Source organism: Halichoerus grypus, chromosome 13, assembly GCF_964656455.1.
Source record: "Halichoerus grypus chromosome 13, mHalGry1.hap1.1, whole genome shotgun sequence".
Lineage (NCBI taxonomy): Eukaryota > Metazoa > Chordata > Mammalia > Carnivora > Phocidae > Halichoerus > Halichoerus grypus.
Window position 1 is genome coordinate 46,667,365 of NC_135724.1, and position 15,057 is coordinate 46,682,421.

Genomic DNA, 15,057 nt, shown 5'->3' on the forward strand with positions numbered 1-15,057 from the left:
CCTAAGATCCCAGATTTGGAAAGGACCTATCTGGATAAACATTGTCCCTATTACAAGGAAGAGGCAACTGAGGCAGGCTTGGAGTTAAAGAACTTGCCTAAGATTTGCTAACATAGCCAATCAAAAGGATTGTGCCAGAAGGAAAGGCTTACTGTTTTCCACTCTGGCCAAAACCAAGCTTTTGCCAAAGACTTCATTTTCAGAAGATTTTTTATAAGATATCAATATCTCAGATAGCAGTTTTCATCTCTTAATTCCCCATGGTTTCTCTGGCTATTCTATTAGTGTGCAGGGACAGAGCTTTGCCCCTGATGCGGGATTCTTTGTCCAAGATCATCTGTGTGGAGACTATTGCCTATGTTTGAGGTAGAAGGAGGGAATGTCAGAGAAGCACGGGCTGTCCCTTCCCTTTCTGCCACCACCAACTTCACTGATACTAGGATCTGCTCTTCTCGTAGCTTCTTCTGATTCATTCTGCACAATTCCCAGAGAGGCTAATTTTCGAAGATGTCCTTCTGATTCATAATGAAAAATCCCAAAGAAGCTTTTGAAGGGTGAGGACATATGCACATTAAGGTTTTGCATTTATTCTGATATCTTTGAGTCATTATGAGTTATGGTTGGTCTGGTTTTTTTGTCTGGGATGAGCTGGCTGAAGAATACAAAAGATATTTTAGGGGCGCCTGGGTGGCTCAGTCAGTTAAGCGTCTGCCTTCAGCACAGGTCATGAACCTGGGGTCCTGGGATTGAGCCCTGCCTCGGGGTCCCTGCTCAGCGGGAAGCTTGCTTCTCCCTCCCCCACCCCCTTGTGCTCTTTCTCGCTCTCTCTCTCTCAAATAAATACTTTTAAAAAAAAGATATTTTAAGTTGGCTTCTCTGTCATTTGAGGGCAAATGTCACCATAGTTTCTTATGTCTAAAGGGGAGCTGCCTGTGATTTTGATATCTTATGGTCACTGTGGGTCACTGTGGGTGGGACCATGCTAAGGGTGGGGAAGAATCCCACAGAACTCTCCATGCAGGAGGTCTCTTACCAGAAGGACTCCCTCTGATTTGATACAAGCAATCCATGTCCCTGGTGCAATCGAAAATGGGTCTGCCAAACCATATCTGGGGACGGCGACAAAGGCTGGCTCCTTACTTGGCGGGAAGATGACTTCTTTGCTTTGAGCAGCACCTATCAGAAATAAAAAAAGAACTGCCTAAGGCACTTGTCTAGCAGTCACTCTTAGGATTTTGGATATTCAGTTTTAAACATTCAATTTACATCTGAAAAAGTTTAAGGTGGTTACTCATCATACTTACTGATCAGATTTATTTATTTTATATTCTTTAATTGTATGCTTGCATCGCACATGTGTAAAACAGACCAGAAAGATATTGATGTTAGCAGTGATTATACATCCTGGGATTGTGAGTACTTCTTAAATTTGTTAAGTGATTAAGTATATTAATACATGTAAACTGTCTAGAGAAGTTCATTGCACATAGTAAGCGTTCAATTCATTACATTTGATATTAAATTATTTTATTCTTTTAATTTCTACTGAAGAACATGTGTTCGTTCTGACATAAGAAAAAGTTTTGGTTTTCTGTTTGTTTGTTTTCAGGATGCAAAGGTTTTCTTCTGCGTGAAACACAGAGAGGACCTCCTATAGAAGGTTCAGAAACAAACCAAACTGCTGTATCTGAGCCCACCTGAGCCTTTTTCTTCAGAAGAAACATTTGCTTCAAATCGTTGCATTTTCTCTACGAACATTCATGAGATCTAGGTTCAGGACAGGAGGCCGTGCATACAGCCAGCACGGCCTTTGTTCCCCGATGGTGGGCCAGGATGGTGGGCCAGGAACGGGAGGGATTACAGGCCAGCCAACAGGAGAACTCAGCAGAGCGCCAACAGTCATACTCGGGAGGAGGCATAGGTTACCACAGAAATACACAACCAAGGCCCCTGACTCACATGTGGGGGCTTAGGAAAGATGTGCCAGGGGACGGGAAAACAAACCACAATGTCCTCCACCTGTTTGAGTTAACAGAGAGCAAACTGCTGACGAAACTGTCATCTAGGAGGGATTGGTGTCTATGAGAAAGAGTTTGGGGTCAGAAGATTCCAACTTGTCTACAAAGACCAGGTGTGCACTTAGGCAATTTACTAAACTTCTCAGCTCTGTTTCCTCTTCAACCCTCATCAGTTCACAAACTTGTCTTGTGAGTAAATCAATGCCAAAATACTTTGTATATGATAAGGCAAGCTTGCTAGTTCTTCATATTATTCATCATCGTCCAGCCTCACGACCTGGCTGACACAACTCAGGAGCATCATCACTGCCCCTGATGACTTTGCCATGGATGCTGAACAAAGATGCTTGTATTTTGATCTTAAATTAGATTTCTACGGGCACCATTTTGTGTCCATGTGGGATTCCTAGTGCTTCCTGGAATCTGTTGCCAGGCATGGTAGAAACTCTAATTCTTGCAGAACAGACTTCCAGGCCTCAGCTCTGATGAGATCTGCCTTCTAACAGATTTCTCCTCTGCCCTCAGGAATCCTTCACCCCTCAGTGAAGTTTGCATGTTCCTCTCTGGAGTTCTTTTGGGCTTCATGCTTTACAGCATTCACCTTAAAAATTCCTCTCCTCACCCATTTCTCCTTGACCTATTTGGGGTGCCTGAAAACAATGGGAAAATTTAGGGCAGTAGGCCAAGCTCCATCCAATACCACCCCAAAGGTGACACCCACTCTACCATGAATTAGTGATAAATTAGCTTTACCTTGTGGTGATATCATAACCCCTGGGGTTCAGCCAAGACACACAGGTTGTTATATCAATTTTTTAAAAAGACAGTTAGTGATAAACTTAACAGCAAAATTTGAATAAGCAGAATGTTTACAGATTGAAAAGGTAGCAAAGACAGGGCACCTAGGACACCACCCTCATCAGACTATGCATCAGACTTCAACTTTCCTCAGAAGGTAACTCTGAAAATTGGAGAAAATATTTCACTAATTAATTATTTCTTAATCCAAAAGAGGCTTGAAAATTTACCTACCTGCCTCAGCCCAGGATGGATAAATAGACACGCGACCAGATACGGCTTCAGTTCCAGGGTTAATGTATTTCAGAATAACACGAAACAAAGAGAGACTTGACTTCCCCACATTCAACATGATCCTCACTTCATTCTGAAAAATACCAAAAAGTCATACAGTATAAGAGACAACTGGCTAAAAGAAATGCTAGCCAAACAGTGAGTATACTCCATTCAGGTTTCACTAGTGGACTTGTAATGTGCACACACACTCACTCTCTCTCACTCTCTCTCACTCACTCATTCACTCTCTCACACTCAGCAAGCACCAAATAACTACCTCTATGGAAGATGGAAATAGGCAGGCCTAACGATAAATTAAAGACACTTACAATTAAAGTTACAGTGAAAACCTATTCCCTCAGCAACTGAGATCCTCTCTGGGCCCTTCTGGAATCAGGCAGACAGAGTGAATAGTAGCTGGACTAGTTTAAGGAAAGCAATAGTGACAGGGCAACCACCATGGGCTGGGAGAAACAAAAAGGCAGAAGAGAAGGAAAGGACAGTATTATTGGACACCACCACCCCTGTAGAAGGACCTCTCCAGGGTCCAATTCACATACCTAAAATTCTAATTTGTCACAGAAACCTATGTTGGCTGAACAAAGGTTAAAATACCCCAAACACATTAGTGATAAAATGTGGATGTAACTAAAATATGCTTAAGTCATATGCAATTGTTCTCAATATCTATCCGAAGAGAATGTGGGCTTTTTAAAAAAAAATTTATTTTTTTTTATTGTGATGAGTGTACTCTTTCAACCCCATCACCTACTTCCCCCATCCCTCTCACCCACCTCCCCTCTGGTAACCACCAGTTTGTTCTCTATAGTTAAGAGTCTGTTTCTTAGTTTGTCTCTCTCTCTCCTTTTTTTCCTTTGCTTGTTTGTTTTGTTTCTTAAATTCCACATGTAAGTGAGATCATATGGTATTTATCGTTCTCTGTCTTATTTTGCTTAGCATTATACTCTCTAGATCCATCCACATTGTTACAAATGGCAAGATTTCATTCTTTTTATGGCTGAATAATATTCCATTCCAATAATAAAGGGGACAATCCAACAAAAGGATATAACAATTATAAATATTTATGCACCCAACATGGGGGCACCCAAATAAATAAAACAGTTATTAACAAGCATAAAGGAAATAATCAATAGGAACACAATAATAGGGGACTTTAACACCCCACTTACACTGATGGACAGATCACTCAAACAGAAAATCAACAAGGAAACAGTGGCTTTGAATGACACACTGGACTGGATGGATTTAATAGACATGTTCAGAACATTCCATCCTAAAACAACAGAATACACATTCTTTTCAAGTGCACACAGAACAGTCTCCAGAATAGATCACATATCAGGCCACAAAACAAGCCTCAACAAATTAAAAAAGATCGAAGGGATACCAGGCATCTTTTCTGACCACAACACTATGAAACTATAAATCAACCACAAGAAAAAAATCTGGAAAGAACACAAATACATGGAGGTTAAATAACATGCTACTAAACAATGAATGGGTCACTCAAGAAATCAAAGAAGAAATATTGTGTGAAGACAAAGGAAAGTGAAAATACAAAGGTCCAAAATCTTTGGGATGCAGCAAAATCTGTTCTAAGAAGGAAGTTTATAGCAACACAGGCCTACCTCAAGAAGCAAGAAAAATCTGAATAACCTAACCTTACACCTCAAGATGCTAAAATAAGAACAAACAAAATCCAAACCCAGCAAAAAGAAGGAAATAATAAAGATCAGAGCAGAAATAAATGATACAGAAACTAAACAAACAAAAAAAGCCCCCCCAAAACAATAGAACAGATCAATGAAACAAGGAGCTGGTTTTTTGAAAAGATCAACAAAATTGATTAACTCTCTAGCCAGACTCTTCAAAAAATAAGAGAGAGAGAGAGAGAGAGAACAAAATCACTAATAAAAGCGGAGAAATAACAACAAACACCACAGAAATACAAACAGTTGTAACAGAATATTATGAAAACCTGTATGCCAACAAATTGGACAGCTTAGAAGAAATGGATAAATTCCTAGAAACATATAACTTACCAAAATGAAAGTAGGAATAGAAATTTTGAACAAATTACCAGCAATAAAACGGAATCAGTAATAAATAAACTCCCAAAAAAACAAAAGTCTAGAACCAGATGGCTTCACAGGTGAATTCTACCAAACATTTCAAGAACAGTTAATACCCATTCTTCTCAAACTATTCCAAAAAATAGAAGAGGAAGGAAAGCTTCCAAATTCATTCTATGAAGCCAGCATTACCCTGATACCAAAACCAGGTAAAGAAACTAGACACACACACACACACATACACACACACACAACTGCAGGCCAATATCTCTGATGAACATAGATGCAAAAATCCTCAATAAAATATTAGCAAACAGAATCCAAGAATACATTAAAATAGCCATTCAGCACAATCAAGTGGGATTTATTCCTGGGATGCAAAGGTGGTTCAGTATTTGCAAATCAATCAATGTGATATGTCACATCAATAAGAGAAAGGATAAAAACCATATGATCATTTCAATAGGTCCAGAAAAAGCATTGGACAAAGTACAGCATCCATTCATGATAAAAACCTTTAACAAAGTAGGTTTACAGGGAACATACCTCAACATAATAGAGGCCTTATATGAAAAACAAACAGTTAACATCATATTCACTGGTGAAAAACTGAGAGCTTTTCCCCTTAGGTCAGAATAAGACAAGGATGTCCACTCTCACCACATTTATTCAACATAGTACTAGACATCTTAGCCACAGTAATCAGACAAGAAAAGGGAATAAAAGGCATCCAAATTGGCAAGGAAGAAGTAAAACTCTATTTGGAAATGACATGATACCATACATAGAAAACCCTAAGATTCCACTCAATGTGGGCTTTTTAACTTTACAGAATCCATCTCTAAGTGTTAGTTCCATATTGGAAAATAAAAATGCAAAAATGTATAAGGAACAAAGTTAGAGGTGATCTGACAGACACCACCAAGTTCTGTTGTTGAAAAATACTTAGAGAAACTCCATCATTTGAAATTAATTTCCTTTGCAGGACGCCTGGGTGGCTCAGTTGGTTGAGTGTCTGCTTCTGGCTCAGGTCATGATCTCAGGGTCCTAGGATCAAGCCCCGTGTCAGGCTCCCTCCTCAGCGGAGAGCCTGCTTCTCCCATCTCCCTTTGCCCCTCCCCACCACTCGTTCTCTCTCTCTCTCTCTCTGTGTCAAATAAATAAATAAAATCTTTAAAAAAGAATTCATTTCCTTTATGTTAACTAGTCATTCTTTCAAACTGTAAACACCTGTGAGAAGGTATCCACCTTGACTGGACTCCAATTCACATCCTATTATGACTTAATGGACTCCACTGCTTTTTTCTGAATCATGAAGATTGGGATGCTAAAGAAACTGAATTTTATATTGGGGAGAAGGAGAAAGCAGTGAGGTCTTAAGATCCTAGGTACTGTTGGGGCGACTGGGTGGCTCAGTCAGTTAAGCATCTGACTCAGTTTCAGCTCAGGACTTGATCTCAGGGTTGTGAGATCGAGCCCTGCGTTGGCCTCCATGCTTAGCATGGAATCTGCTTGAGATTCCCTCTCCCTCATCCTCTGCTCCTCCCCCCGCTCACACACTCTCTCTCTCTCAAATAAATAAGTATATTAAAAAAAAAAAAAAAAAGATCCCAGGTACTATTTGAGAAAGCAGCCTGATGGAGGACCCTGGTCAGGTAAGAAGCAACATTAGAACCAATAATGGCTCCAAGAGAACTGTGACCCTGTCCCTGTTTCTAAGGGGTGACTTAAAGGAAACATAACAAGTATTAGCCCTGGGTCTGCTAAGGACAAATATTGGGTTACCATGGTCATCAATTTACCTCTTTTGTTCCGAATTTCTCCACTGAGAAACACAGTTTAAAGAGACCAACCTCAAAGAGAAATCCTGAGAACAAAACTTCTCAATGGCTATACAGAAATTGTTGGTTTGTAAATATTGCATAAGTTCTAAAGGTAACGAGAAAATGTGAAAATTCCATTACTATTCCAACACAAAGCCAAGAGAGGTGGATACAGTAGAGAAGAATGAAGGAAAGGAGAAATACAGGAAAGAAAAATTAAATAGCACTGAAATTCCTCATTTATCTTAGTTTCTATTCATAGAGTAATTCAGGGTTTAAAAAAGCAAAAAAAAAAAAAAAAACAGCACTGGTCAAATATCAACAACACACACACCATTGGAATTATTTAATTCTACTCATTTTTATTCTCTACAAATGTCTTTAAAGAAAAGTGTCTCTTGTTTTAAAATATAGACTAACCCCGCTTGGGAAACAACTTCTTATAAAAAGTCTCTAGAAATAAATACTAGTTTTCTTTAACCCCTTCTTTGTTTGATTTGGTGACCAAATTAACAATAAACTGTGAAACTGATACATATACTTATTAGTTAAAATCCAGTCCTACCCCAAACCCCGTCCACAGTCTGGAGAAAAAGAATCCTGGAGTCAGTTTTGGGGACAGTTCACCTTCTGGGGGGACTCACTGAGAGTGCTGTGGGTCAGCATATGCCCTGCCCTGCCATGAAGCAATTTCTTGCTGGCTACATACCTGTACCGAGGTCATCTGAGCGTACCCTCTCCAGCTAAACTCAGGGAACTCCAGTGGATCAAATCCAAACCGAAGTTCTCTTCCATTAGGTGTGGTGCCATCTTCAATCTCATACTTCATATGATGCAAATCCGGGAAATAGTAGTTGTTTTCAGGTCTTTTGTAAATAAAAAGTAAACATGGATACAGCAAGTTAGGTTCACTGATAATCCAAATATTCAATCTCAATAGCTACTTCTAAAAGAACTCCTACCCAATCAATAGAATACAATAAATGAGAAGAAATGAAAGAGCCACCCCCCTGCTTTTTCTTTAAATTATTGCTTTCATTCATGTAAACATTCACATAAAACACACCAACACCTATAAGTCTAAGTAATTAAAATGAGAAAATCACTTAGCACAACCCATGGCAGTAGCATCTTTTAATTCCAAATGTTCTAAATGGTTGCCAACAACTTAACAAAATCAAATTAGGTTATTTACTATAAATCCATTCATTCATGTATTCATTCATTCATTTATGTACTCATATTCTCTTTTTTTTTTTTAAAGATTTTATTTATTTATTTGACAGAGAGATAGAGAGCACAAGTAGGCAGAGAGAGAGGGAGAAGCAGACTCTCCACTGAGCAGGGAGCCTGACGCGGGGCTCGATCCCAGGACCCTGGGATCATGACCTGAGCCGAAGGCAGCCGCTTAACTGACTGAGCCACCCAGGCGCCCCCATATTCACTCTTTATACAAGTATTAATATATATGTGCCAGGCACTGTTGCTAAGTACCATATATGCAATAGTGAATGTGACATAAAATATTTCATATGCTAAGTTTACAAGTTAGATACATTTTTCTATATATATATATTTTTTAATCATTAGAATGACTTTTTTATGCCTTGTATTTTTAAAATTTTTTAAATTTTTTTTAAAGATTTTATTTATTTATTTGACAGAGAGAGAAAGACAGTGAGAGAAGGAACACAAGCAGGGAGAGTGTGAGAGGGAGAAGCAGGCTTCCCGCCGAGCAGGGAGCCTGATGCGGGACTCGATCCCAGGACCCTGGGATCATGACCAGAGCCCAAGGCAGATGCTTAACGACTGAGCCACCCAGGGGCCCCTGCCTTGTATTTTCTTAAACTATAAGTCTATAGATGGATTCCTTTCAAGAGTCCAATAATGGCAATCACAGAGAAGGATCAAAAACACTATACACCACTTGTGTGACATCTCATATTCAAAGAATTTGAAGTTCTTCAAAATGACAAATTTGACAATCCAGTCACAAACTAATAGCAGCTAGTGGATTTAAAGCCATAAAGATCATTTAGTCAAAGGAAATAAAAGGTCATGGCCCTATACTGCAAGCAGAATTACAAAGGCTTACAATTTCTCTGGAAGTGATATACAAAGGTCCTTAAAAATGTTCATACCCATTGACCAGTAATTCTACTTCCAGGAATATGTTCTAAAGAATAATTTTATATATAGTATAGAAAAATTAACATAAAAGAATGCTTATAATAGTGAAACCTTAGAAACAATCTAAACGTACAATTATGAAATAATTTTTAAAAATATGAAATATTATGCAACCATTAATATTTCTGAAGACTAATGATAATGGAAAATGTCTGCAATATCATGTGAAGTGAAGAAATGGATACAAATTTTATGAAGAAAATATACTAATTTGTATTCATAGAAAAAGCCTAGAAAAAATATACAAACAAATATTAAAAGGGGTTATCTCTGGGTGGTGGAATAGGTAGGTCTTTTTTTCCTTTTACTTTTCGGTACTTATTAAAACTTTACGATGAACATATATTACACTTATTATCACAAAAATTATTTAGAAAACAAAGTGAAAGTGAATGCCTTCTAAACTTGTAAGAAAAATGAACAATGCTCAGATAATATCATAAACAAACATTTGGCAGGAATTTAGTACAAAAGGACAAAAGGTCTACCAACCCAGAGAAAAGGCGATATGGCATCTTTGATGCTGGTTTCCTATCCTTGTATCCTAGTTACAATTTACCACTAAATCAAAGGACATGTTCTAAATTTCATATGTACGTAATGGCTGTAATGTAAAAAATCAGTATTTCCGTCTCAGGGTGGTTAATGTAATTCCTATTTGGTTGCATTATTTTTACCTGAAAAATAGCCAATTGCCTTACATAGGTGGAAGGAGAAAAACTTAGCTGGTTAAGTGGGGGAAAGCTCACTTTATCCACAGGAAGGTGGAAAGAGATAAAACATGGGTGGAAAATATTTCTGAACCTATTTACAAAATTCCTCTGGTCCATCATGTGCCTCGTTAGTCTGCAGGGAAACATACCCACAGATGTGTCCTCCTTCACAGACCCTGTTATGTGGCCCAGCAGAGACTGACATTTAGAAATGACTGAAGAGAGCTCAGCTGGGTTGCTGACTTTTAGAATTCAAATGCTGAAAATATCAAGGGAAAGGGGAGAAGTGCCATGCTAACTAAATACAGACAATTTACTTTAACTACACTAAAGATTTCTTTATTAATCTGTTGATAATGCAGAAGTAGTGAAGATACTTGCAATTTAGAAGCTGCACTTCACAGTTTCCAATGTATGATTAAAAGCCAGAATATTAAAAATTAGCTTTTTCTTCACTGAGAGAAAATTATGATGGATCATCGTTTCAAAAAAAATCTATATTGATCTAACAGACATATTCAGAACATTCCACCCTAAAACAACAGAATACACATTCTTTTCGAGTGCACACAGAACAGTCTCCAGAATAGATCACATATCAGGCCACAAAACTAGTCTCAACAAATTCAAAAAGATTGAAGTCATACCATGCACCTTTTCTGACCACAACACTATGAAACTAGAAATCAACCACAAGAAAAAAATCTGGAAAGAACACAAATACATGGAGGTTAAATAACATGCTACTAAACAATGAATGGGTCACTTAAGAAATCAAAGAAGAAATAAAATATTACATGGAGACAAAGGAAAATGAAAACACAAAAGCTCCAAAATCTTTGGGATGCAGCAAAAGCTGTTCTAAGAGGGAAGTTATAGTAACACAGGCCTACCTCAGGAAGCAAGAAAAATCTCAAATAAACAACCTAACATTACACCTAAAGAAGCTAGAAAAAGAAGAACAAACAAAACCCAAACCCAGCAAAAGGAAGGAAATACTAAAGATCAGAGCAGAAATAAATGAAATAGAAACAAAAAAACAATAGAACAGATCAATGAAACCAGGAGCTGGTTCTGTGAAAAGATCAATGAAACTGATAAACCTTAACCAGAATCATCGAAGAGAGAGAGAGAAGTCAAATAAACAAAATCAGAAATGAAAGAGGAGAAAAAGCAACCAACACCACTGAAATACAAAGGATTATATGAGAATATTGTGACAAATTTTATGCCAACAAATTGGGCAACCTAGAAGAAATGGATAAATTCCTAGAAACATATAACCTCTTAAAACAGAATCAGGAAGAAATAGAAAATTTGAACAGACTGATTACCAGCCATGAAATTGAATCAGTAATCAAAATAAACTCCCAACAAACAAAAGTCCAGGACCAGATGGATTCACAGATGAATTCTACCAAACATTTCAAAAACAGTTAATACCCATTCTTCTCAAACTATTCCAAAAAATAGAAGAGGAAGGAAAGCTTCCAAATTCATTCTATGAAGCCAGCATTACCCTGATACCAAAACCAGGTAAAGAAACTACACACACACACACACACACACACACACACACACACACACACACACAGAGCTGCAGGCCAAAATCTCTGATGAACATAGATGCAAAAATCCTCAATAAAATATTAGCAAACAGAATCCAAGAATACATTAAAATAGCCATTCAGCACAATCAAGTGGGATTTATTCCTGGGATGCAAAGGTGGTTCAGTATTTGCAAATCAATCAATGTGATATGTCACATCAATAAGAGAAAGGATAAAAACCATATGATCATTTCAATAGGTCCAGAAAAAAGCATTGGACAAAGTACAACATCCATTCATGATAAAAACCTTTAACAAAGTAGGTTTACAGGGAACATACCTCAACATAATAAGGCCTTATATATAAAAAAAAAAAAACAACCCACAGCAAACATCATATTCAATGGGGAGAAACGCTTTCCCCCTAAGATCAGGAACAAGACAAGGATGTCCACTCTCACCACTTTAATTCAACATAGTACTGGAAGTCCTAGCCATAGCAATCAGACAACAAAAATGGACTAAAAGTCATCCAAATTGGTAAGGAAGAGGTAAAAACTTTCACTATTTGCAGATGACATGATACTAGACATAGAAACCCCTAAAAATTGCACCAAAAACTACTGGAACTAATAAATGAATTCAGTAAAGTTGCATTGCATTTCTGTACACTAATAATAAAGTAGCAGAAATAGAAATTAAGAAAACAGTCCCATTTACAATTACACCAAAAATAATAAAATATGTAGGAATAACCTTAACCAAAGAGATAAAGACCTGTGCTCTGAAAACTATAAAACATTAATGAAAGAAATTGAAGAGGACACAAAGAAATGGAAAGACATTCCATGCCCATGCATAGAAAAAACAAATATTGTTAAAATGTCCATATTACCCAAAGCAGTCTACACATTTAATGCAATCCCTATCAAAATACCAACAGCATTTTTCACAAAACTAAAACAAATAATCCTAAAATGTGTAGGGAACCACAAAAGACCCCAAATTGCCAAAGCAATCTTGAAAAAGAACGAAACTGGAGGTACCACAATCCCAGATTTCAACATATACTACAAAGCTGTAGTAATCAAAAACAGTGTGGTACCTGCCCCAAAATAGACACATAGTTCAATAGAACATAATAGAGAGCCAGAAATAAAACCACAATTATATGGCCAATTAATCTTCAACAAAGGAGGCAAGAATATGCAATGGGAAAAAAAACAGTCTCTGACAAATGGTGTTGGGAAAACTGGACACCTACATGCAAAAGAACGAAACTGGACCACTTTCTTACACCATATACAAAAATAAACTCAAAATGGATTAAGGACCTAAATGTGAGACCTGAAACCATAAAAATCCTTGAAGAGAGCACAGGCAGTAATTTCTCTGACATCGGCTGTAGCAATTTGTCTAGTTATGTCTCCTGAGGCAGGGAAAACAAAAGCAAAAATAAACTACTAGGACTACATCAAAATAAAAAGCTTCTGCACAGCAGAGGAAGCAATCAACAAAACTAAAATACAACCTGTGGAATGGGAGAAGATATTTGAAAATGACCTATCTGATCAATGGATAGTATTCAAAATTTATAAATAACTTATACAACTCAACACCAAAAAACACATAATCCAACTTAAAAATAGGAAGAAGACATCAAGAGGCATTTCTCCAAAGGAGACCTGCAGACAGCCAACATGCTCAACATCACTCATAATCAGGAAAATGCAAATCAAAACCACAATAAGACTCATACCTGTCAGAATGGCTAAAATCAACAACACAAGAAACAACAGGTGTTGGCGAGGATGTGGAGAAAGGAGAACCCTTATGCACTGTTGGTGGGAACGTAAACTGGAGCAGCCAATGTGGAAAACAGTATGGAGGTTCCTTGAAAAATTAAAAATAGAACTACCATATAATCCAGTAATTCCACTTCTGGCTATTTATCCAAAAAATAGGAAAACATTAACTTGAAAAGACACATGCACCCCTATGTTTATAGCAACATAACTTAAAATAGCCAAATTATGGAAGCAGCCCAAGTGTCCCTCAACAGAAGAATAGGTAAAGAAGATGTGTTGTGTGTGTATAAATATAGCAATATTATTCAGGCATAAAAAAGAATGAAATCGGGGCGCCTGGGTGGCTCAGTTGGTTAAGCAGCTGCCTTTGGCCCAGGTCATGATCCCAGGGTCCTGGGATCGAGCCCCGCATCGGGCTCCCTGCTCGGCGGGGAGCCTGCTTCTCCCTCTCCCTCTGCCTACTTGTTCTCTCTCTCTATCTCTATGTCAAATAAATAAATAAAATCTTTAAAAAAAAAAAAAGAATGAAATCTTGCCATTTGCAACAACATGGATAGATCTAGAGGATAAGATATAACGCTAAGTGAAATAAGTCAGTCAGAAAAATACAAACACCATATGATGTTAATTTAAGAAACAAAACAAATAAATAAAGGAAAAAGAGACAAAAAAACAGACAACTACAGAGAAGAAACTGGTGGTGACCAGAGGGGAGATGGGTGGGGGGATGGGTAAAACAGGTGAAGGAGATTAAGAGTACACTTATCATGATGAGCAGAGTAATGTATAAAATTGTTCAATCACTATATTTTACATCTGAAACTCATAACATTGTATGTTAATTATACTGGAATTAAATTTTTTTTTAAATCTAGAAATTGTTAAATATGACAGGACGCGGAGACAGGATGCTGCCGTACCTGTGACAGCCCCTCTTGGAGCTCAGTCTCCACTCGCTCCCTTGTTCCTATAGTTCATTTTAATTAGCTTCTGCATGAGAGGAGGGACTTCGTCCGGCTTCTAGAGTTTTCTTCCCCTTCCCTCCCACCACACCCAGTGTAATGCACGTGGCCTCTCCACGCCTTCCATCATGGGTCCCAAGGGAGAAGCTGGACCTGAATCTCCTGGGCCCAGGAGCCTGCCCATTTGCTGGGTCCCTCCGAGCTGCAACTTTGACATGGAGGTTCGGCCACGGGAACCCACCTCAAGCACCCAGCTCTTGTCCTGTCCACCTGGCTTTTTGTACCTGTGGGAACTTTCCAGTGAGGCAGCTCTGTGACCTCCAAAGTGGATGTCTTTAGAGCAACCTTACCTTTAACTGGGCCCCCTGACAAGTGTCCAGATTTCAAATGACAGTACAGCTTCATCTGCCCTCTCTCCTTAGGACGGCCTGTCTCCTCACAGACAGGACTCTCCGAGAATCTCCCACCACATCAGTACGGGAGGAGACCTCCTGGGAGACTCACCGTTGGCATGCCTTCCCCACGACATGCTCTCGGCAATGGCATGTTCCCGAGGGCCCGCCGCACAGGGGGGTGACAGCTCCACCGATGTCACACTGACACCCTGCAGGTCAAGGAACAGTAGCAGTGACCCATCATAGCATCTCCACGCTGAAGCTTTCCCTCCTTCTCTGACAAGCAGAAATCAGTAAGGACAGGGCTGCTTCTTAGCCCTGCCACATCCCATAGCCTGCGGATGTTAGAAACATGTAGGGAGGTGGGAGGTGCCCCCCAAAGCCCACTTGTAAGCTGGGGGTACGCCTGGACGTCAGCCCCAACACTG

General features: G+C 38.7%; 1 protein-coding gene across 1 annotated transcript in view; it reads right to left on the reverse strand.

Annotated features, from left to right (window-relative positions):
• LAMA3 (laminin subunit alpha 3) overlaps window positions 1-15,057 on the reverse strand; it is a 256,665-nt gene that overhangs the window by 125,259 nt on the left and 116,349 nt on the right. Inside the window, exons 19-22 of the mRNA XM_078060502.1 lie at window positions 14,739-14,838; window positions 7,721-7,877; window positions 3,051-3,183; window positions 1,034-1,176 (exon numbers count right to left, since the gene is read on the reverse strand). Coding sequence (XP_077916628.1) covers window positions 1,034-1,176; window positions 3,051-3,183; window positions 7,721-7,877; window positions 14,739-14,838 — 533 coding nt within the window. The remainder of the gene's footprint in view (window positions 1-1,033; window positions 1,177-3,050; window positions 3,184-7,720; window positions 7,878-14,738; window positions 14,839-15,057) is intronic.